This window comes from Mesoplodon densirostris, chromosome 5 (genome assembly GCF_025265405.1).
Source record: "Mesoplodon densirostris isolate mMesDen1 chromosome 5, mMesDen1 primary haplotype, whole genome shotgun sequence".
NCBI classification, from domain to species: Eukaryota; Metazoa; Chordata; class Mammalia; order Artiodactyla; family Ziphiidae; genus Mesoplodon; species Mesoplodon densirostris.
Window position 1 is genome coordinate 56,494,398 of NC_082665.1, and position 25,414 is coordinate 56,519,811.

The following is a 25,414-nucleotide window of genomic DNA, read 5'->3' on the forward strand; positions in this document are numbered from 1 at the left end:
AAGAGATGAGGCAGCGCCTGTGCTTACAGCTGTGCTGTGCACAATTCCAGGGAGCATCGTTCACCTCCCAGTCTTTACAGATTTGCATATTATTATGAGAGTTTTCCAGAAGATGGCTGTAAACATAAGCACTTGGAAGAAGATGCTAGTATATGTGCTAGTGATAGAGCTGGTGCACCTGTTTGAGCAAACACAGGTGAAGTGTCAGCGGAGACCTAAGCATCTCAATATTGATCCTGGTGCCATGAAAAGTTCTAGACTGTGTGGCCTCCATGAAGTATCTGGGAACCTCAGTGGCTGTACTGGCTCCAGTGCTAATCCCCTGTGTTAGCCGGGCCAGTTTCACATCTTGGAGTCTCAGTTCCCTTGAGTGTGATTTAAGGAAGTTGAGGGCATATGATTTTTTGAGATATTTCTCTAGTAGAACTGAAGGACTTTATGGACTCTTCCCTGCCACTACCAAGGAAATCTTTAAGAACTAGATACACGGTATTATAAGAAAACTGTAAAAAAAAAAAAAAAAAAAAAAAAAACAAAAACAAAAACAAAAAAATATCTACCCAGAGAGAAAGGTTGTAATGAAACACATCAAAAAATACAAGTGATCTTGGAATGGTTTGGGGCTATGGATGAATTTCTTAAAATTCCTTTTACTTTCTTTTAGTAGCATTATTTTATAGCTGCTTTTAAAATAGAAAAATCATAAACTTGAAAAAACTGTTGATAGAATTTAAAAAACCCAGAGAGATATCAAATTGTCCAAAATAATTAAAGACTTTTGCACAAAAGATTTCTGATTTAGCACAGTGTCTCGAGGATCCAGTGAATCTATTGCTTAAAGACTCAGAATGTCATGTTTCCTGTTCAAAATATAGTCCTACTCCAAGTGTTTCATAAGCTTTATGGTTTGGAAACATTTGCATCTTTAAAACTCAAAAAGATGTTGCTTTGCAGCATCTGATATGCTACAGATTAATCTAAGTCTTGATAAGTAAATGCAAACAGATTAATCTAAGTCTTGATAAGCAAATGCAAATTTGATTTCCTTTCAAACCTAACATTTGGAAATGTATATTATTTCTCCTTTGGAATACAGGATCATTTAGAATATAAATGATTACGTTAAAAGGAAGCTTACCTGGTTGAAACACATTTTCAGCTTTTTGTTTGTCTGCTCTGGGCATTGCTCCAGCTGTTTTCATAAATGATAACAGAACAGGATATTAACTTTTAGGGAATGAGCTGTCTACAGTAGAGTTATAACATGCAAGTACCTAGTATAAAAAAGCATCAAAGCCTAGAACTTGCCAACATTGGTGCTGTGGGTCTTTTGAGCCAGAGTCTAATTATATTATACAACATGGTTTTAAAATTTCGCAGATGAAAAAGAAAATCAAGGTGAGGGAAAAGTAAATGATAAATAATAAAGCCGTTGGAGTCTAGATATCTTGGATGGGGACGCCACAGAAATAGACCAAGGAGAGTCACTGGCATGTGGGATAGTATTTAAAGTCAGAGACTAGCTGAGGTCACCTAGAAACAACATTTAATAGAGAGAAGAAAGTGGTCCAGGGACAAGCCCTCAGACACACCGACATTTAGAAACCAAATAGAGAAGGAGCTGCCAGCACAGAGGATGGGAGGGAGGGAAGCAGGAAAATGAGAAGTGTGTTGTCATGGAAGCTACACAAAGAAAATGCTTCAAGAAAGAAAGAGTGGTCAGCTGGGCTGAAGAGGTCAGGTAAGTGACTACTGCATTTGTCAGCACAGTGGTCATGGTGGTTTGACAAGACAGTCCCAGTGACGTTGCTGAGTCAGAAGCCTCACGGGAAAGAATGAGGTGAGAGTAGATGGTGAAGAAGCAGAGACAATGATGTAGGACTTCATCTAGGATCAGATGAAGACATATGGCACCTCTGCAAATTAATCATGTGGTGCTCTTTTCACTGATAGCTTTTCATGTGTATCCATCCCTTCCACAAGCAACACCGAGCATGAGGGTGGAGAAGGAGGCCCCCACCCTCCTGTACCTGGAGGGGCTCTTCCAGTCCCGTGAGCAGCTCTGGCGGCCTGAGGCCTGCACCCCTCACTCAGCTTCACCACAGCCTGCTGTGACTCAGCAGCTCAGGGACCGCCCACTGTGGGCCAGTGCCAGGCTCACCCTGTGCACCCCAGGTAGCTGCTGATCAAAGTTTTCCTTCCCATCATATATAGTATTGCCTCTGAAAGGAGATTTGGTAAAGGCAATTTTCTTCCTCTTTCCCTGTGATGTCTTAGTGATTCTAACCCAATCTTCACCTCAGTTCCTCATAAAAGGTAGCCGAGGAAGTGTATCTAAGGGATAGGAACTATTTTTGGTGCAGGGAGAGAAGTTAAGGACTATATCCTGTCTCTTTTCATCTCAGAGACTGACTATACCCTCAGTCTGTACAATCTTCCCAGAGTTTATTTAAATCTTGGCCATGCTGGTTTCCAATGCAGCTTTAATTCCGAGTTACCCACTTAGTACAAAGATCCCCATCCTCATTCACTTAAGCTATTCTAGGTCCTCTCATTGGTAAGTAACCCTTTACATTTTTCTTCACTGAAGATTCAATTCAGGGTGTTCTGTCATTCCCTCAAAGTTCAAAAAAAAGTCAGCTTGCCTCCAAACTTGCTGTAAGTTCCTCCAGAGATATGTGGCCAGGTTCTGATGGTAGACAATACTCAGGGAAAAAATACAGAAGAATCTCCCTAGGAATATAAGCACAGCAGAGATGAGAATATAGCAGGAAAAGAGATGCAGCGCTCATGTGTCCGAACTGGCTCTATCTCCTGGGTTTTGTTAAATATCTTGGCAAAGATGAACATTTGTGCCTGCCAAATAGTTTGTTTTTATAACTGGCATCAAAGTGTTCTTCAAAAGTCATTGACTGGGGAGAGGGAGGTGACCATGGCTATAAAAGGGCAACAGGAAGAATCCTTGTGGTGATGGAAGTCTTCTGTATCTTGACTGTGTCAATGTCAATATCCTAATTTCCATATTGTTCTATAGTTTTGCAAAATGTTACCATTGGGAGAAACTGGGTAAAGGGTACAGGGGATATCTCTGTATTATTTCTTACAACAGCACAGGAATCTACATTTATCTTAAAATAAAATGTTTATTAAAGCAAGCAAGCATGAGCTCACAATGCCCGTCCATAACCAAGCAGTCCAGGAAAGCCTTGCACCTACTTGAATTTCTCCTTGGCAGAGAACTAAGTCAGCATTGCAAAATTCCTGGAGGAAAAGAGGCTGACTACAGGCTTACTGACTTTTTCCCTAAGAAAACCAAAGAACTTAACTCTTTGGAGTAATTCTTTCATCGGGGCCTCCGGGCCTACTCCTAGAAATCATACATGGACCCTGCTCTTTCCAGACAGCCATGGTCATTGTTCTGACAGGTGCTTCATTTTGTCAAAAGGCAGGAGCACCCCACCCTTCTAGTGTGATGACTTTTCTAGGATTAATCCCCTAGATGACATACATTTCATTCCTGGGAGAATATGAAATCTAGAAATTTACAGTTACCACATCTTAAAAGTATACAGAGTGTTTTATGTTGAAGTGTTCCAAGAACTTCATGTATATTACCCAAGGGATTTACAAAATTTTTCAATTATAAAATAACATGGCACACAAAGGATAAAACAGCTATTTCTTATATAATTTACATTCCTAGTATTTTAATTATATTATTTGTGGCAATATTCATTTGTAATTTTAAGGAGATTCAATCCAAAAAGTTAAAAATCCTCAGTATTTCACAACATCAAATGTAACACATACACACACACACACACACACACACAGTCCTCAGAATTATTTGCCTGGCTGGCAAGAAGATGAGTAGGGAAGAGGCAGGATGAGAAAGGGCTTCTGGGTATTTGAGCTGAGCAGAAATCAGATGGCATAGAAAGAAAAGCTTCAAGTGGAGTCCCTGGGAAAGGAGGCCTGTGGTCAAGTTTACGGTAGGTTTGGTGGAGAAGTGGTAAGAGGTATTTTTAAATACAAACCACCTCTTTCTTCCCCTAAATCCAGCCTCCCTTCCTCCAATACAGGGTTGAAACCCCTGTACTTGTCCTGAGTATGGGTCCTTTTTATGGTGAGTATAAATTCTGTGGGGTTTAGATTTAGAGCTAATCAGCAATCTTCCAAGGAAGTATTTCTAGAAAAACAAATATTCAGAGGTGGTGGCATTTGGTGGGGAGTGGGAAAGGGTGAAGGGGCAGGTTGGGGAGAGACAAAGTTCTGAATTAGTTCTGGATTATTCTCAGTCTGTGAAATCTCTACATCAAAATTTACATGAAACACCATTATAGTCTGAATAATGTCTCACATATGTGCACTATTATTTCTAAAGACAGATAAAGAGACAAAGACACACACAGAGAGGAGAGATTATTTTAAAGTGAAACACTTTATGTAAAGGTTTTATTGGAATCACTTGTCACTAGTAGCTCATCATGTTGTATTTTCTCAATATCCTCAAGCTCATTAATTCCACAGACATTCCCTGAACGCTACTAAAACAAAGCCTTTATCTAGTGCACCTTCCAGAGCCTGGCATCGTGCCCCATGCTAGGAACCCAATACATTCTTATTGCACTGAATTCAGCCTAGTAGGGAACGCAGACAAGGAAGCAAACTATTCCAATACAGTGTGACAGAAGCTAGAATGGGAATGCAGCACCATGGCTACCTAGAGGAGGGGCCCAAATTCGTACTTGGGAAGCCCCAAAAAGGAAGGGTAGGAGTCAGCTAGCTGTGCAGGGCAGGGGGGTACAGCCTGTGAAGAAAGAATGCCAGGCCAACTGCACTATATTTTGGGGAACTGAGTATTTTCTGACAGTATTGAGCACCCTGGTCAGATTCATCCATTCTTTATAAAGTGCTGGAAATGTGCTAAGTGTTGCTATAGGCTTCATATACAAAACTTCATGTCATCTTTATGGAAGCTCTTTGATTGAGGACCTATTCCTATCTTGAACCTCTCTGGTTCCCTAATTGTTAAGGATCCTCATCTCCACGCCCACCTGTACTCTCCTTTGCCCCTCTCCCTCCAAGACCTTAGTATCCACCTTTGTACTCTCTCCTCCATCTCACTTCTGCTAAACGGCTCTTCCCTTAGGGATTCTGTCCCACGAGACTGAGTGGAGAGGAAGACAAATTATCCTGCTCCTGTAGTCTCTAAGCACAAACGCACAGACCTCCACATTTTCCTTTTCCTGAAAAATTAATCCAGGAAAACTGTTAGATCCTCTTAAAAACTGTAAGCTACCAAAAATCATAAATGTGGGGGCTGAATGTAGATGCTTAAGAACTCTTTAAAAACTCCTTCATTTATTGTCTTGAGTCCCTTTCTTCGATGCAATTCTTCAATGACACCTTCTTTTGTTCCTGAGGAGGGTACATATTATCAAACTTCTCTCCACCCTCAAACTTCAGGTTTCCTTTAAGACAGAAACAGTGATCCTCTAATTCACAAAAGGTCCTTCAAGGATGTGCTCAGCACAGAACTATAGGAATAACCTGGTGTCTGGAGTATCCAAGTGGATACTGTGTATTTTGGAGGGTCTTAAGAACCAAGAGCTACTATTCAAGGGGAGTCTTTTCTTACCAAGAACACCCCTTCTTCCCTTGGAGGTTTTATTCATAGTTCCACCTCCAAACTTGCTCATAAAATCAGGAATTTGTCTTTATTAACATTGTCTCTCTTCTTGGGGATTCAAGAAATAAGTAACCTGAAGATCTTCCAGAGCTATTGTTTGCACCCAGGACTGTAATAGGTTCTTGGCTATAATGCTCATTTCAGTTGAATTCCTACAGAAACCATATCCACATCTACAAGTCTGAGTTGGAAATTTTTATAGAGTTCAATGAGCTGAGCTACAACACTAAATCAGCTCTGTCTCCATATATGATGACCAAGCCTTGAAAAGGTCCAGCTAAGGGCCATTTCCTTTTCAATCCATGGTCATATCCTTTCTCAACAGGGTAATTTTTCCTTAAGAAAAATCTTTCTTGCATTAATATAACTCTGCTCTCTCTAGACATGAGTGGAGATACACAGAGGTTCCTGGGTATCCTGCTGTTCTTTTTAAAGAGTAAATAGTTAATAACAAGCTTGGTCTTGGCTAAGGAGAAGGGCAAGCCTCCTACTTCAGGTAGAGCGAAACTCCCTCCTTCAACCCAGTGAAAGGCTATGGAAATGGCATGGCTCTACTATCTAAAACCAGGAGTCAGGTCCTGGTTTTTGATAGACCTCAATTGCTAATGCTTTTTTATTTATTTATTTTTGTGGTCTTTTCTTTTGCTTCAGTAACTGGCAGCCAACTGTAAAAAGCGACTTTCTTTTTAAGTTTTATTTTTGGTATTTTAAAAAGTTAAGATAACATGAAGCATGTTTGCACTTTTGTAGAGGTGAAATAAATGAAGCCTGACTTATGTCAAGTTTACATATACAACGATAAACTAAAACAAGGCATTATAGGTTAGCATTTGTGAGTAAGGACTATGAGACCAGACTGCCAATATTCAAATCCCAGCTCTACCACTTAAGAGTTATGTAATGCTGGGCAAATTACTTAACCTCTGCATACCTCAATTTTCTCATCTGTAAAATGGGGATAATAAAAGTATCTATTTATAGGGTTGTTCTAAGGTTTAAGTGAGTTAACATATGCAGAGCCCTTAGGACAGTGCCTGGCACATAGTAAGTGCATAAAAGTATTATTGTTGTTGTTGTTGTTGAAAGCGATTTGAGATTTGATACTGCTTCAATATTTAGGACCATTTGATAAAATTTAACAATCTGGATCTCAGTTTACCTTATTTACCTCTGACTTATTCACACAACTCAGTTGCACCCCATTATTTGAAAATACTTTAACATCCAGTAGTACTATTCACTGCTTTTTACATTAATCCCTTTCAATTTAACTAAAATTATTTTTGAAAATCTACCAATACACATTGGACACAGTGTGGAAAATTCAATCTGTTTTTAACGGAGTTACTATATTTGGGAATTAAATAAATTAATACACATAAAACAAAACATAATGCAAGATAGGAAAATGTTAAACTGAGCATAATCGGGTGATAAAAACGGCCAATAAGAACGACTATTTTTTATTAATTTATAACATGAATCTAATAGAAGAGGCCCATTTAGCAGTATAGGAAGGGATAAGGATGATGTCATGTTCAAGGTGAACCAAGTGGAGGGAACACTCCACACAATTCAAAGGGCCTGACTGCTCTCTTATCTGTAACAAGCAACGCAAGTCTGGTGAACAATTGTGAGTGTAAAGAACATGGTCCCCTCCACACTGTACATGGCCAGCCACAATCTTCATGCCTGGAGGAATTTAAAGTCTAGTAAACACAAGGACTAATATGTGGACCAGACAATAGAATAGTGCAGTACAGGGAAGAAAACATAAAGAAGACAAGAAATCTGTTTTCACTGGTGAAATGTGAGAAAACATATGACATGCTGCCAAAGGCAAAAGAGAAAATTGGTAAACGAGGAGCTCCTTTTGTTCCAGTTAAAGCCTTGTGTTGTGTACACAAGGCTGTGTACACATTGTGTACAACTATGTACAATTCTTTTCCCACTGAATATTTTTATAAAACAATCACCACAAAAAAATTCAAGCTGGTACAGAAAGGAGCTTATTTATCACTTCATTTGGCTTTCAGAGTGTTCAGTTGATAATAGTATGATGATTTCAAGTACTAAAGATTCTACATGTTCATTAGGGAGATGGTTTCTGGGAAATTTAAATTTTCTAGTGATGCCTACTTATAGAGGTGGATGTACCTTAAAGCCTTAGTACACTCAATCAGATTGTCTCCTTTTTGATCACATGTAACTCATTAAAATTAATAAAGATTATACACTTAGAGACAGAACAAAAATTAGCCAAGAAAAAATAAAGAAAATGATAATGCACAGTTGTACATCCAAACTCTGCTGCAACACAACCAGGCAAATCTCTCCAGGTTCATAGTGCAGAGAGTAGCAAAGCATGTGTGGGTGTCTGTGTGTGTATATGTAGTGAATATTACAAAAAGTGTGTGTGTATATATGTAAGTATGTACATATATATGTGTGAGTATATATATACACTGTGATTAAGAGCAAGAGATTCCAAATCAGGGAGCCCTGTCCTTAGTAGCTGTGTAATTGTCTTTGTGATTTTGAGTGCTACTTAGTTTCTCTTTTTCAGTTTAGCATTAAAAAATAAATAAATAAATAAAAATAATACCAGTCCTGTAAGTTTGTCTACAGAGCTAATGTATACAAAGCACTTAGGTGACTGTGTAAAATATAATAATGATTCATAAATAGTGGCTATTATTATCATCAAGAAAGCCTGGTTCACTTGAAGCAATGTCCCAATCATTGGACATGTCATATCCATACACTTTTTAATAATATGCACACATTTATTCAGATATACACAGGCATACAGATATATAATTTTTTCCATACTACCATGTCTTAGGGACCAATTGACATGCCTGAATCTCAGAACTAGTGAGTAAGAAACCAGGATTCAAACCTAAGGCTACCGAACATCAAGGATGAGGATCTTACATACTAGTCTGGACAAACACTGACAGAAGGCAAGACGATGGTTGGAGAATCCCATTTTCTAGGGACTATACTGTAGGCCACCGCAGTATGAGACTGACATCCATCCAGATCACCGGATGAATGGCCTTTTCAACCTCATAATATTCGTACAACCCTGAGGTCTGGCTTGCTTCTGTCCCCTTCCCAGGCTCGTGCAAGCTTGCCAACCCAGACACTGTGCAGATCTGGTAGTCAGAACTTACTGTTCAGGAATGCAGCACTCTGGCTTCACTCCTTGATCAGTGACTTGTCTCTGGATCCCTAGTGTCATCAGTGAAAATGTGTCCTGATGCAAAGTCCCAGGTGGATCCACCTGAATATAACAAGAGCATCCTCCTTTCTCCTAGGGCAGGACGGATGTTAGGTGTGTGTTCCTAAAGGATGGTAGGTGGGGCCTTCATCCATGTAAGCACAGCCCCGCAGCCCTAGACACTGCCACAGAAACTTCCATAAAGCCCAGGGCAACTGCAGAATGGAGTTTATGGCCTCCAGTAGTTTGCAGTCTACTGTCACACACAGGACCCTAGACCCTATCCTGGACCTGCGTAGGGGCCATAGCCCCTATATATATGCCCCACCTCTAACTTTCTCTTCCTCCCCGTTTCTATCCTTTGCCAACTCCTTTCTTCAGGAAGATTTTGTCAGTCACTGATCAGAAAGTCAAAGTAACATCCTAAGGGAAAATACTATTCCAGCTAGAGCATGTTGTGTATTTCCCTCTGCTGAAAGCCTCTTACCTCACCCAGGCCCCTCAAAGCTTGTGAAGCCCAACCAAACCAATTGGCTGTACTAATTTAGTGGTGCTTCTGCTCCTGCCCCCCATCCGTTCATGTGACACCTATTTGAGAGCACTCTTCTGTATACTAACTTCTTTGGCTTGACTGTAAAGCCCCCTCCTATCATTGGTCCCTACCTGGAAAAACTCTGAACCTTGGACTGTATGCCCTCCCTGTCTCCATCCTTTGAGAACTGAGATCCAGACATTTAATCCCTCATTAACCATGTCCATAAATGTTAAGATTCTACACTGAACCAAAAAGTAAAACTCAGTTTCCCTCAATAAGTTCAGTATCTAAAGCTACAAAAAGAGACTTTCTAGAAGGCCATAATGTCATGACGGTCTTCGTGAGGCAGGAAAATAAAAGAGAAAGAACGGAAAGAAAGGGAGGGAGGGAAGAAGGAAGGAAGGAAGAAATTCAGTAAGAATTCTTTTTTTTTTTTTTTTTGCCCCATTCATTATAAATGGCCCCAATTCATTTTTTGGGGTTTTTTTTAACATCTTTATTGGAGTATCATTGCTTTACAATGGTGTGTTAGTTTCTGCTGTATAACAAAGTAAATCGGCTATACATATACATATGTTCCCATATCCCCTCCCTCTTGCATCTCCCTCCCACCCTCCCTATCCCACTCCTCTAGGTGGTCACAAAGCACTGAGCTGATCTCCCTGTGCTATGTGGCTGCTTCCCACTGTCATACAGAGTGCAGTAAGTCAGAAAGAGAAAAACAAATACCAAACGCTAACACATATATATAGAATCTAAAAAAAAAAAAGAGGTTCTGAAGAACCTAGGGACAGGACAGGAATAAAGACGCAGACGTAGAGAATGGACTTAAGGACATGGGGAGGGGGAAGGGTAAGCTGGGACGAAGTGAGATAGTGGCATGGACATATATACACTACCATTCATCTTTTTTTAATAGCCCTTTCTGTCCTGTCTTCTATCCTTACAAATCCTGGTTCTTTATTACACTGGAGAGAGGATTAACATCCACCATATTGCTGGACCATGTAACAAGAGGGCAGTTAGTGACAACAGTTCTCTTTCAAAAGACATGTCACCCACGTTATATCTAAATCAGTGCAGTTAGGAGACAAGTCATAAAGTCATTCTATTGAATTTTCTCAATAATATCACCACTCAACAGAGAAAAAAATAACAGGAGTTGTCACTGCTTAGAAAATTCAACAAAGCATGTAGAAATATGCTAGTAAGTATCTTTACCTTAAATTAGATGTCAGTTTTCTTACTGTTTCCTTGACAGATGTGCTTTGAGAAGATGTTGTCAGTGAAGAAGCAACTTTACAACCACCCCTCTCAGACACTCCGGCTTTGTATCCAGAACTTGAATTTAAATCTTCCACTGGCATACTGGGCAAAAACAAGCCAAGGTTTATAATTTCTAAGTAGAAATCACATTAGATACTAATAAATTCAGAAATATTAATACACAACAAATGAGATGTTAATACACAACAAATGAAAGCTAGGACATAGATGTAATGCTGAACACTGTCATTTATGTAGTTACATAAAATCAATTCTCAGGTATAAGAATTACTATTTATTCCTGACAAATCTTGTTTCAAGGTTTTTGGGTAGCCCCAATTAAATAGAATTGGCAGTAATTTATTCTTAATAACAGTAGTCATATACCATTTGTCTCTTATTTGCTGAAAGAGGCTTTTAAACCCAAGTTCTACTTTAGCCTGGGGGAAGGTAGGTACAGAAGGTAGGTCCAGAAATAAAGCAAAGTCAGCTGAAAAAAATATGTAGTCAAGATCTGGTGGAAAGAGAGCGTTCCAGGTGAAGTGTAATGATCCTGGGGGAGAAACAAGGTAGGGCTGTTGAGCGACACATGAGAAGGCCAGGGCTGCAGGGGTGGAGTGCACAGGAAGAAGAGGCAGAGAGAGGAGATGAGAGGCACTGGCCATGGGGTGGGGACTGGAGTTTATTTTAAGCAGAGCAGGTGCTACCACTGGAGGGTTTCTTCCATGGGAGTGAGGTGATCTGATTGATACATGTTTTAAAAGGATAACTGGCTGCAGCATGGAGAAGAGCTCACAATGAGGACGCAGTGTGTAGTGTGTTTATGAGCCCCAAGGCTTTCAGTACCAGGGGAACAAAAAAGCTCAAGGGGCTGGGGGACACGTAATACGGGAGGCAAAGCTGGGTAGGCAGGTAGGGGCCGGATCACGTAGGGTCTTATTTGTCAAGTGGAAAGGAGATTTTAGTAATCCCTTCATGCTAATGTCCATGAATTAAGACCGCAGCTCTAGAGAGTTTCCTATGTTTACAATGTATGGACCTTTTTTAAAAAAAATGGATAATAGCTTATATCAAATGGAACATGCTTCTACTGTCAACAGTTCTTTGTCAGTAATTATACTGCCTAACTTCAGCTGATGCTTTATATAAGATTAAGAACACTGTGTTATAACTAATGCTTAATTGTCTGTTAAAGAACACTCATACAATGTCTGAAGCCTATTAATTATAACCTCCTTTATGCTGAAATTTTATTAAAGAAGTCCTTCAATTTTTAAAGTTTTTTTTTTTTTAATTACCATTTTTGGAATGCTGGAAATTCGTGCTGGGGTGGGAGGTGGAGGGTAAAATGCACTACACCAGAGCACAGAGATTCCTCCCTGAACCTTTGTTTCTTCTTCTGCCAAATAATAATAGTGCCTGCCTCACAGAGCTGTGCTGAGGATTACATAATACATACACAGAATTTAGATCAATGCCTGCTAACAGTAAGTGCTCAGCAGACAGTATCTCGTTATCAATGTTATTATAATCATCTTTATTATTACTACCACTACTAATGAATTTGATAAGATTCTCCCATTAAGATTGTTTTAATTGAATAATAGTTCTAACATTCATATTGTAGTTATGACTCAAAGATTATTTTTAAAAAACACAAGTTCATAAAAGCCTAGAAGTAATATATGAAATAATACACACACATGCAAAAAAACATGTTTTAGTTTTTGGATGGATTTTAAATTTCAACTCAAATTTTAATAAATAACTCTAGGTTAAAGCATCATGCATAAAATGACCTAACAACAGCACTGGGGGGGAAAATTACATCATTTATTCAATCAACAAATATTATAGAATGCCAAGTCTGAGGCAGGTGCTATTCTGGACACTAAGGACACAGCGGTGAGTAAGACAGCCCCTGCCCTCGTGGAGTGAGTTAGTTTCGAGTGAAAATACAGAAAATAAGAAAGCTAGAATGTAAAGTGTTAAAAGAAATAGGTAATTGAATAAGCTACTTTAAAATAGTAATAAAGGCTCTGAAAGAAATACAGTGGGATGATACAATTTGATGGTGTGCCTTATCAGAAGCGGGGTGGGCTATTTTAGATGGAGTGTTTGGGGAAGACCTGTCAGAGGCCAGAGTTACAAAGAAGAAAAGATATGAGCCCTGTCCTGCATGAAGCTCACATGCAGAGGGAAGACAGATACTCAGACGACAATTCCACCTGACGTGAGGAGTTGTTCACACTGTGTGTCAGAATGTGGTTGGCATTTAACAAATAATTACTGCGGGTGAATGAACTATGATGCAATCTGATCCCCACAGTGGTGGCTCTGTGAACACCTGAGTCTGCCCAGGAGAATCGGGGCCCCCAAAGGAGAGAACACTTGAACTGGGAGGTGAATGAAAGGGTAACAGACCAGTACACAAGAGGGCATTCAAACCCAGGAAGTGGTGTGGAAAATGAGGTGGAATTCTCTGATAAAACAGAACGGGAAGCAATTTTGAAAGTCTGGGAAGCAAAGTGGGAGCTAACCTGGGAGTCATGAGCACAGGGGGCTTGTGCCATGCTCAGGAGTTTCTGCCTTGTCTTAAAAGTGGTGGGGCTATGAAAGGCTTCTGAGTGGAAGAGTGGAGGGATGGGATTTGAGGGTAAGAGTGACTACTCAGTCAGCAAGTGCAGGACAATAACAGCTCCTCTCCGGTTTTGTTTTGTTTTGTTTTTCTTGTACTTAACTCAGTGTGCCCCTCTGCAAAAAGAACACAGGATTCTTCCCAGCAACACTGGGTCTGAATGCTTGGAAAGCAGCTTAGATAGATTTGGAGCAGCATGAAGATAAGAATCTGCTTCCTTGAAAATATTTTTTTTCATTCTATTGGATAAACAAAATACTCAGCTTCTATTTAAAAGTGACAAGAGTCTCATGTCAAGAAAATTCTAGCATACGATGATTATTGCACATATGTATGGCAATAAGATAACGAGCCACACAAAGAAAATCAGCTCATGATTTCACAGTCATACATATATGTGACATTTTTAGTTCTTTGACTATATTACAATAATTTGAATTAGCTGCTTTCCGTGAGCAGGAAGTTAAGCCTGTTCCATTTCATAATTCCCAAATCCTCCCAAAAGAAAATGAAAAAGGTTGGGAAAAGGGTAAGAAATCTAGTGTATTCTATTCTTTCCTGTCTCCTTTGTAAAATTTGGTTCCACTCTTTTTTTTTTTTTTTTTTTTTTTTTTTTTGCGGTACGCGGGCCTCTCACCGCTGTGGCCTCTCCCGCTGCGGAGCCCAGGCTCCGGACGCGAAGGCCCAGCGGCCATGGCTCACGGGCCCAGCCGCTCCGCGGCACATGGGATCCTCCCAGACCGGGGCACGAACCCGTATCCCCTGCACCGGCAGGCGGACTCTCAACCACTGCGCCACCAGGGAAGCCCTGGTTCCACTCTTAATTGCCTTTGCTTGTTGCTATTATTTTCTTTCTTCTTGTATTTAAACATTGATAATTACTTTTCAACAGTATAATTGTACTCCCTTGGAATTTGTATAATTGCAGTACACTCACCTTTCCCAGTCAGGTGATGAAGGGTTTCTCTTTATTTCTGGAGTATCACTGCACAGCTCCTGTTTTTCTTCAAAAGAACATAGACAAAATGAAGAAAATCAATCACATTTTGGCGATTACATAATGAAGTGAACTGAAAGAAGTGTTAGCAGTTCATTAACAACTTGTATATAATTTGGCTTTGTATTCAAACACTCTTTTGTAAAACTGCAGCAATATGTTCTTAAGGCAATTTATAATAACCTCTTAATAAAGAATCCAAGAGCCTCTGTAGCTTGTTTTTTGTAATTTCTTTCTTTTTTTTTTTTTTTTTTTTTGCGGTATGCGGGCCTCTCACTGTTGTGGCCTCTCCTGTTGCGGAGCACAGGCTCCGGACGCGCAGGCTCAGCAGCGGCCATGGCTCACGGGGCCAGCCGCTCCGCGGCATGTGGGATCTCCCCGGACCGGGGCACGAACCCATGTCCCCTGCATCGGCAGGCAGACTCTCAACCACTGCGCCACCAGGGAAGCCCTGTAATTTCTTTTTAATAATGCTTATTTTCTGCTATTGCTGTGCACGGGATGACTAATGGGAAATGTTCAGTGTCCCTCCTCTCAGCAGCCTCTGCGGAGACAACCACTTGTCTTCCCCCAGTGTCTTACTCTCTTCCATTTTAAGTTCAGGTTCAAAGACATCCTGACAGATCCCAATCAGAAATGTGCCTCTAGGAGACAGCAGAACTTTAAAGCAGAAAGAGACCTACAGTCATCGAGTTAATCTTCTCACTCAGGGAACTTCAGAATCCGAGGTTCAGAGAGGTTAGTGATTTGTTTACAGTCCATAGAAAAGCAGAAATGCTTTGATCCCCTCGGATTGGTTTCAAGAGTGTCTTGGGGAGAGTGTAAGAAATAAGTCAATGTGTTCTTCTTCCAGCTGTCTCTAGAATTCTTTGTGAGAACTGTGATCTTGTTCCACCAAGTAAACCCTTGCCAATAAGTTTAGGGCCACTGAAGGCCAAGGGGAACAGGAGAACAACAAGGAAAGTTTTGGATGGTGAGTAAATGGCTGAGGACCTGCCTGACTCCTCTAAGGAAACATAAAAGAGAATAGACAGAGAGGTTTTCCAAGCACACTGCAGGCACAGTTGGTTTTGCTCATGATCTGCATGCAAAGTAAAATTTCTTAACCCATTAGCCAACTAATTCATAATTACAGTCATGTGAAAATATTTCACAATTTGTTCCTTCCAAATCCAGGATGAGTATTTGAAATTAAATATTAATTTTAGGATCAAAATTGTATTAACAGTTTTTTCATTACAATTTGGAAATCCAACAGGCACATACTTGAAGGCATGTTAATAGTTTGAAATGTCTATAAAAGACTGGCTTTAAAATTAAGAGACCCTTACAAAAGAAATCTTGATTGTGGAATAGCTAATTATGCTAGTTATGATGAAAAAGAAAAAGTGTGATTCCTTATGGACCTCACTAATGGGTTCAAATATAAAGATGTGAATGAATGACTGATTAGGTTACCTAAGCAACGAAGGATAAAAGAAGGGAGAGCTTACAACCAAGAGTGAACACGAAATGATGGCATGGATCAACACAAAAACAACTGGAAATTATGGAGTCAAAATGAACTAAGACCTGTTTAGGAGACTAAGAAAGGCTTTAAATCTTATTTCAGAATAAGAAGATGACAATGAAAATAATGGTCCTGCTGCTTAGGCCCAATGGTATAATTTTACAATAAAGGAGACAATGGTATAATAATAATATAACACATAATAAAAGAATTCTCCTACTAATAATGAATGGACACTAAGAAAATAAAATTTTCTGAGTCTAGCTTGTTTCCAGCTTCTCTATGCAGGGAAATTGTCTTTAGATTGAATATTATCAGATGGCAACTTTATGCTTAAAAGAAGCTCAAGTCTCTCACCTAAGACAAATTACATCCCATGGACATGAAGGAACTAATAAATACGTTTGTTGAACTATTCTTAGTGATCTCAGAGGAATCATGCAAAACAGGGAAAAAACTAAAATGACTGAAAACAGAGGAATGTCATCGTAATTTTCAAAAATAGTTTCTGAAAATTATAGACCTGATATCAATCGTCAGCAAATTTCTAAGTAGAATTCAATGAGGGGGTGACATACGTCCGCTGTTGGAATTTCAGGCAGTGAGGTAGTACTGGGGGAAGTGCGCTCAGGCAGGAAGTGTCCCCCTGCCCCTCCAAAATGTGTGAGGTTGGCAGCTTACTCTCTACCCACCTCTCCTCCCACTACTGGAACAACAGATTTAATTTTTTAAAATCCGAACTGCTACCAAACTTCTGATCTATATCCTACATAAGATATGTCGCATAAGTCATACTGAAAAAGACTCAAGACATTACAGCTAATATATGTAAACTGAATTCTTTTTTTACCTTTTTCCATAAGAGAAACTTCCATTTCTTCTTGTTGCAGTGAAACATCAGTGTCACTTTTATCTAAAACCTGAAAAACAAGCTCTGTATTTAAAGCTGTACAAAAAAAAAGGACGTATAGTAAGGTGCAAAAATGACCTTGAACATCAATGCCCATATCAGAGAGAGACCATAAAGTTGCCAGGATAGTTTAGGGACATGTTATGAAGGGAGACAATCATACGTGTTGTCAAAAATTATACTGGCGTGCAGCTCAAGGATGGTTGCATTATAACTGTCATGTCTATCATTTCTTTAGTGGGATTTTTACATTTCTACCAATATTTGCAGAGATATTTTTTAAAAATCCATATCTTATATGGATGTAACAGTGACTCTCACACATGGGTCAAGTGTTTGATCACCAGGAGTGGAGCCTCTGCTGCTTTGAGAAGGACTGTCACACCCCTGCTGCTGCAGAGCAGACACAGAGAATGAGCTCAACATCAGCGCGATGAGAACTTTGAGGAGGTCGGGGCCTGATGAGGAAGAACATGGGGATGGGGCTGGGGAGCACACCTGGGAAGTTGAGGGAAGGGATACCTTGTCTTTTGACAGAATCTCAGGAAATCTGCTTAAAATGAGTTGCAGAGCCTTAATGTGTTGAATGTAGGGGCCAGGAGGGTTGGTGGTACCTACAGTGAGGGGATGTGTGTGTGTGTGTGGTGTTCAGGATGTGGGCCAAGGGGGTTTCGGAGAGGTTGTGGGGTGGAATATGGCAATCAGAAGCCAGGTCCCCCATCGCCTTGGGAACCCTGTCAGCCTATTTTACAAGGCTCAAGCAAAAGAAACTTACATTTTGGGAATGCACTTCTTTAGGTCAGAGACACACACACACACACACACACACAGAGAGAGAGAGAGAGAGAGAGAGAGAGAGAGAGAGAGAGAGAGAGAGAGAGAGAGACATGGAGTTTGTTTATGCCACCCAGGAAAACAGATCCGGAAGCTCCTTTCACGTATTTTTAAGTATCTGAGAAGGTGGGGCAAAGGCAGTAAAAAAAAGGAATCTGAAGAAGACAGGGTAAAGCAAAAGCTCTGTCTGCTCCTTGATCTGAAGACCCCTGAACACGTGCTGAGACACACTGGGCTCCTGACTCCATCACCTGGTGTGAGGTGTAGAGCTGTCAGTTTTCTGGGGCTTACCCATTGTGTGTATCCTTCGCCTTTCATTGCCCCCTCTAAACTGCTAAACAAACGTGGGATGGGGAGGCTATCAACCCTCCCTTTCTCCCCTCCCAGGAAACAAAGGCATATATTTTACATGGCATTCTGGAAACTGTGCTCTGTCAGGAAGCAGGTTAAATGGACACACATGTAACCTAGCAACGAAAGAACTGTGAGGCCGTCCATCACCGTCATTTTGTATTTTACCCAAATTAAGAGAAAGCAAGCCTTGTAGGTAGGGGGAAACAAATAAAACTGATTCTAAGCTACTTTGGTCCATTTCAAAATATTTTTATTCTTATACTGTAAATAAATTCATGTCCCAGTAAGTAAATAAAATGCATATATATATACATATATAAATATATATTTTAACATCGTTATTGGAGTATAATTGCTTTACAATGTTGTGTTAGTTTCTGCTGTGTAACAATGTGAATCAGCTATATGTATACATATATCCCCATATCCTCTTCCTCTTGTGTTTCCCTCCCACCCTCCCTATCCCACCCCTCTAGGTGGTCACAAGGCACCAAGCTGATCTCCCTGTGCGATGCAGCTGCTTCCCACTAGCTATGTTTTACATTTGGTAGTGTATACATGTCAATGCTACTCTCTCACTTCGTCCCAGCTTACCTCCTCCTCCCTGCATCCTCAAGTCGCAGGACATAAATGCATATATTTTTAAAGTTCATTTTGCAAAATGACTTTAAAATGGTATCTTATTTATTTCTTTTTTTTTTTTTTTAGTTTCTTTCTTTTTTTTTTTTTTTATTTTACAAATTTAATCAGTTATACATATACATATGTTCCCATATCCCCTCCCTTTTGCATCTCCCTCCCACCCTCCCTATCCCACCCCTCTAGGTGGTCACAAGGCACCAAGCTGATCTCCCTGTGCGATGCAGCTGCTTCCCACTAGCTATGTTTTACATTTGGTAGTGTATACATGTCAATGCTACTCTCTCACTTCGTCCCAGCTTACCTCCTCCTCCCTGCATCCTCAAGTCGCAGGACATAAATGCATATATTTTTAAAGTTCATTTTGCAAAATGACTTTAAAATGGTATCTTATTTATTTCTGATGTAACATAAAATCTAAAGTTTTCTCCTGATGTGTTGATATGTAAGGAAAAGCTCCATACTTTGTGTCTCTCCTTTGAAATGAATATTTTTTGACCAGTTTATAAGCAGCATAGACTATTTCCTACCACAGTTAACAGCAGCCACAAGATAAGCTCATGAGAAGAACTACTTAACGCCTTTAGTAATAACCACTTTGTAATAATCCATGATGATCCTGCTCAGGATGTGTTCATTTTCTTTGGTAACTTCTCCTTATGATGGAAAGCAGACAAGATAAAAGTATCCAAGCTTAACAAAAATGACAGCACTCCCAGCAGGGAACTCCTGGTGGCGGTATTATTAACACAGCCTCTTGAAATTATTTTTGCATTTTATTGTTTGGTTCTCTGCTTTGAGCTCTGCCATGTGAGGGCTGTTTCCATGAGGGTCAGATATATTCCCCTCACCCCAAAAGTGTTACTTACACGAAGCTTTACCATCTCTATTGCAGGAGAGATTTCCTTCTTTTCTTTTCCTTTCTTTTACTTCCTTTATTCTTTGGCATAGTAATGTTTAAAATATTTTGGATAAACAATTCACAGCCTACAGCATTTCCTTTTAAATGACACTGTGTAAATATCTGAGTTCATAGGATGCCGCCTTTTTTTTTTTACAATGTACTTGCAGCTTTGAAGGTCTGGATTTTTTCAAGCTGAGACAAGAAAACATGCAGTTGTCTTTTCAATGACACTATTTGTGTATTTTGATACTTGTGAAGCTCCTTCACATATATTACTTCATTTCATTATAGAAATGCTCTCCAGCCACTTAGGCTTAACTGTGTCTCATACTCTGCAGTTTGAGGATATCGTTTTCCTAAGATTTTACTTCGGTCATGAAATAGTAAATGAGATTACAGTTAAGTCTTAACAAGGGGTTTAGATACCTTAATTAAAATTATGTTAACAATGAGTAGAGTGGGATTTGTCAACTCTCCAAGGCATGCAAAGGATCAGCATAATACCACATGCTCAATTTTGTGAAGTATCTATTTAAGAGGATAAATAAATCATAAATAAGTTAGCGAGAGGAAAAAGAGCATACCATAGTCAACTGTGTAACACTTTTCTCATTCAACCGCATTAAGGAAGCTTAAGAACTGGTTGAGATCACTTTGTCTGGCTTCTTTCCTTCTGCTTCTTTGCCCCTCCACACAGACCCCAAACATTTTATCAAGGACCCATAAAGGCTACCAGTTCTTGCCCTCCTGCCAAGTTCAAAGGCCCTTCCTGTTTTCACTCTTCCATGGTTAACATTATGTTCTAGGCACCTCCCTTTTGTTCATTAATTTATTCAGTAAAACTGAGTTCCCAGTTGGAGTCAGACACTGTTATGATGAAGACTATGGAGCTTATTTTCTAGTGAGGGAGAAAGATATTAAATAAATAAAAAGATGGATATGTAATCATGTAAGTTCTTTGAAGAAAAACATCACAGGTAAGAGAAGGAGAATGACCTCGGTTACCCAACTGCCTCTCTGGGGTCACTGTAATCTTCCACACCCTCCTTTCTCCAGGACTTTGAGTTGCTGTTGATTTGTTTATTCCACTCAACTTTTTTCTAGTCTTTCCTCAAGTATCTCCCCTCAGTTGGGCCCTGCTTGTCCCCTCTATATGAAATTCCTGTCACTCTCACCACACCCACACTGACACTTCCTGTCCCCTTCCTCTGCTCTATTTCTCTCCTTAGCACTTATGATTATCTACTGTGCAACATATTTTCTTTATTTATCTTCTCTATTGTCTGATTTCCCCGCTAGAATGGAAGCACCATGAAGACAGGGAGGAGTGCCTAATTTTTTCCTGCTGTATCCCCAATGTCTAGGACAGTAACTGATGCTCCATATACTCACAGAATAAAAGAAAGTTGAACCGCTAGTCAAGAAAATCCACGTGTGTTGCTGGTGGTAGGGAGTAGTGGAGTCCAGGCATTATGAACAACAAAGGAAGAGGCTGTGAAGGAAAAATAAGCTTAGGGTGTTGGAGGCCAAGGAAGGTGAGGGTGACTAGAGTGCAGTGAGAGAAGGAATGAATTATAGGCAGTGAGGACAGCAAGGAAGTCAGGCCAGGTCATGTAGGGCCTTGCAGGGCACTATATTTCATTCTAAGTGTGAGCAGAAGCCATTGGAGGGTTCACCTCTTACACTGTTGGTGGGAATGTAAATTGTCACAGCCACTATGGAGAACAGTATGGAGGTTTCTCAAAACACTAAAAATAGAGTTGCCATATGCTCCATGAATCCCACTCCTGGGCATATATCCAGACGAAACTATTATTCGAAAAGATACATGCACCCCTATGTTCATAGCAGCACTATTCACAACAGCCAAGACATGGAAACAACCTAAATGTCCATCGACAGAGGAGTGGATAAAGAAGATGTGGTACATATATACAATGGAATACTACTCAGTCATCAAAAAGAATAAAATAATGCCATTTGCAGCAACATGGATGGACCTAGAGATTATCATACTAAGTGAAGTAAGTCAGAAAGAGAAAAATACCATATGATATCACTTATATGTGGGATCTAAAGTATGATAAAAATCAACATATCTATGAAACAAAAACAGACTAACAGACATACAGAACAAACTTGTGGTTGCCAAGGGGGAGGGGAGGGAAGGAAAGGGAATTGGGGATCAGTAGATGCAAACTAGTATATACAGGATGGATAAACAACAAGATCCTATTGTATAGCACAGAGGACTATATTCAATACCCCGTGACAAACCATAATGGAAAAGAATATGAAAAAGAATATATGGGGGGCTTCCCTGGTGGTGCAGTGGTTAAGAATCTGCCTGCCAATGCAGGGGACACAGGTTTGAGTCCTGGTTCAGGAAGGTCCTACATGCCGTGGAGCAACTAAGGCCATGTGCTACAACTACTGAACCTGCACTCTAGAGCCCGTGAGCCACAACTACTGAGTCTGTGAGCCACAACTACTGAAGCCCACGTGCCTAGAGCCTGTATACCACAAAAAAGAGTAGCCTCCACTTGCCACAACTAGAGAAAGCCTGCGCACAGCAACGAAGACCCAACACAGCTAAAAATAAATAAATTAAACAAATAAATTTAAAAACGAAGAATATATGTATATATGTATAACTGAGTCACTTTGCTGTACCAAAGAAATTAATACAACATTGTAACTCAATTATACTTCAATAAAAATTAAAAAAAGAAGCCAGTGGAGGGTTCTAAGTAGGAGAATAGCATAATCTGACTTATATTTTGGATGGGATACTCAGATTTTTAGACTGTGGAGGCCAAAAGAAGCAGTGGAATCATTTATAGGGCTACTGCTAGAATCCTGGTAAGAAATGTTAGTGAATTGGCCAGGTGGGTAGCTGTGGAGGGGGTAGAACAGAGTATGTGTTTGAAGGTTGATTCAGCAAGATTGGCTGATGGGTTGAGTGCAGGGTGTGAAAGGAGAGAAATTCAGGTGTTGGCCTGAGCCACTGTGAGTGATGGTATTATTTACTGAGATGGGGAAGCAGGAAGAAGTCCCTTGGAATTCTTTCCTCTCTTGATTTTGATAACCTTCTGTGTCCCAACTCTTCCTGGGTAATTATTATTTTTCCCTCAAAGAAAATTTTCCCTCAAAGAAAATTTCAGGGGGTTAAATTATCACCCTTATGCAAACAGTGGCTTCCCAGCATCATCCACCCTAACTTCTCATCTGTGCCCCAGTTATTTCCAACTGACTTCAGGACACTTACCCTTGAATATCTTGCTGAACTTCAAATCCTCAGTCTCACCTTTGCCCGCTTAGATTCCTCTGGTCCAGTCCTCTTTCTATTTGTAATAACATTTTCATTCCAGATTGTGCCATCTCAAAACTGCTGTCACTGTTTAGTCTACCATATGCCTTCCCAAGTTGTGCTATTTTTCTTCAACATGTTTCACTTTTCCTTGTCTTCTTGTACTACAATCTCCAGGCAGCAGCACCCTACTTGATTTTTTGGTCTTTAGTTTCTCTTCTTTCCAGTACTGCTTCATTATCACAACATTTTCATAACACAAAGAATTAATTCTTTAGACAAAAATCTCCATGATTAAATGTTCCTTCTCAAAACTTGCCTACAGGTCCTGACTACTTTCTCCCTCAAGTACAAACCCTTTTCTGGTATTTAAAACTCTTTTCAATGTGATTCTAAGATATCTGGAGATATTAATAAACATTCTTTGTAATAACCAAAAAGTTCTCTTCAGAATTCCCTGTAACCACTAGGTAGACTTCTGCCTCCATACCTTTGCCCACATAGTTCTCTCTACCTGAAATACATTCTTTCCTCCTTTTCTTATGTCTTTCCCACTTTTTAAGACAAGTATAAGTCATACTCTTTCCAAAATGTCTATTTTATTTACTCTCACACATACTGATTTCTTCCTTTCTCTGAAAAAGTATTAACAGTAAATTACAAAGACTTTTAATTATTTTTAATAGCCAAGCCTCATATCTACGGGATCCAGATAAGACTGGGATCCTGTAGTAGCCTTGATTCTTGCCATGACACTTCAAAACAGAATTCAACACTTGGGTCCACCTCCCAAAAAGAAATCCAACTGTACAAAGCATTAATAAATATACAGATTTTACTGAAAATTGTGTTGAGAAATGGAGGAAATAGTTACACAAGGCAAAAATCAGCTTAAAATCACCATGAAGCAGGTCTACTTTACTTCGTCAATTGTTAGCCTACTCATCTCTCTCTACAAACCTTCCCCTCCAGACTCTCCAATGCTGCAGCACCAGTGTTTTTCTGCTTGTGTGATTACATCCTTTCTCCTTCCTCCCACCCCTTCCCACAAACACAGAGTCACTCTCTAGCTCTACCTTTTCTTCCACAAAGCAATGCCACTCTCTCAATTTTCATTCTTTACTCCCATCTCCTAGCCTACCCAAAGCTGAATTTTCCTTCTTTGGAATTACAAAGGTGTGTTTTAAATATGTTTTTTCTGGGGACTTCCCTCATGGGTCCAGTGGTTAAGACTTCACCTTCCAATGCAGGGGCTGTGGGCTCAATCCCTGGTCAGGGAGCTAAGATCCCACATGCCTCGTGGCCAAAAAACCAAAACATAAAACAGAAGCAATGTGGTAACAAATTCAATAAAGACTTTAAAAAAATGATTCACATCAAAAAAAATCTTTAAAAAAATGTTTCTTGTAACACAAGGAATTATTTTCATTCTGTCACAAATCATCCCATTAATTCTCATAATAACCTTGAGAGTTGGTAATATTATTATTCCCCTTCTATAGAAAAGAAAACAGAAGACCATAAGTTGATACAACTGACATGTGGCATGCAGGTCTGAATGTGAACATGGGTCAATCTGTCAGAGTTCAGAGCCTGTCTCCTTACCATAAAATAATGCTAACTCATGGTTTTGTAGAATTGTCTTCCAATTTTTCTGCTCCTTTAGAGAAGAGATCATTTTTTTTTTTGGTGTCCTTCAAAATCTCTAACATAGTACTGTTCAGTAAATGCGTCTTGAATTGGTGCATGGTTGCTGATAGTTCACACACTAGCACTTGAATATTTAGATTCATTATAAATTGCCCAGGAGATTTTCCTTTAAGTCAGGGGATGTATCACATATTGTCTTTGTATCTGTAAGTCTGTTGGTGAGTTGATGGATGATGCTATGGAGGATGAGTATAGACAATTCTGCCTCCAAAGCCCTTGGGGCAGCTCTAGTTTATATCTCATAAGGGGGCTGCTCTGTCTGTGAAAGTTCTGATACTGTTAGCAACAATCACAGGACGATACAGGTTCATATAGAGGCAATGGTAACATCATCAACCAGGAAAATTGACTAATAAATGTCTTGCTTTTGAAATTAAGGCAACTTTAATCATCAGAAATCATGTTATTGCAATATCAATGCAGTTTCCCATTTAAAAAAAAATTTCTGTTAGGAGTCAGAAAAATTTGCGTATTTAGGGTGGATGCAGCTGATTTAGGTACTGACTATGCAGGTTATTTGCTTTTCTTCTTTCTTCACCTCTTTTGGGTTACTGAGTCACCTTTTCACTTTCATTGTTATATAGTACTGATACCAAAACAGGGTACTTACTGTTGTTTTTTGTTTGTCTGTTTGTTTGTTTGGCGGTTTGGGGTGTTTGTTTTTGGCTACCAAAGAACATAAACCTAGACACTGGAAACTCATCAGCTCTTCCAGACATTCCTCAGCTTTTGTAACATACCACAGAGGCCCCATCAATGACCCCAGGGATTCAGAGTGGGTTGATGCCTTTCCTGAGCTGGCATCAGCTTCTTTTGAAAGATGCCCTAAAGAGCTAACCAGATGTACTTGGTAAAGGGTTATTAGCTCATGCCAAAACAGGAAGATGGG

At 39.8% G+C, this 25,414-nt stretch overlaps 1 protein-coding gene across 1 annotated transcript in view; it reads right to left on the bottom strand.

The window, feature by feature from the left end:
- MORC1 (MORC family CW-type zinc finger 1) overlaps positions 1–25,414 on the bottom strand; it is a 217,545-nt gene that overhangs the window by 14,550 nt on the left and 177,581 nt on the right. The window contains 5 exon segments of the mRNA XM_060099828.1: positions 1,139–1,192; positions 2,646–2,733; positions 10,675–10,821; positions 14,289–14,361; positions 16,715–16,784. Of these exon segments, the coding sequence (XP_059955811.1) occupies positions 1,139–1,192; positions 2,646–2,733; positions 10,675–10,821; positions 14,289–14,361; positions 16,715–16,784 (432 nt within the window).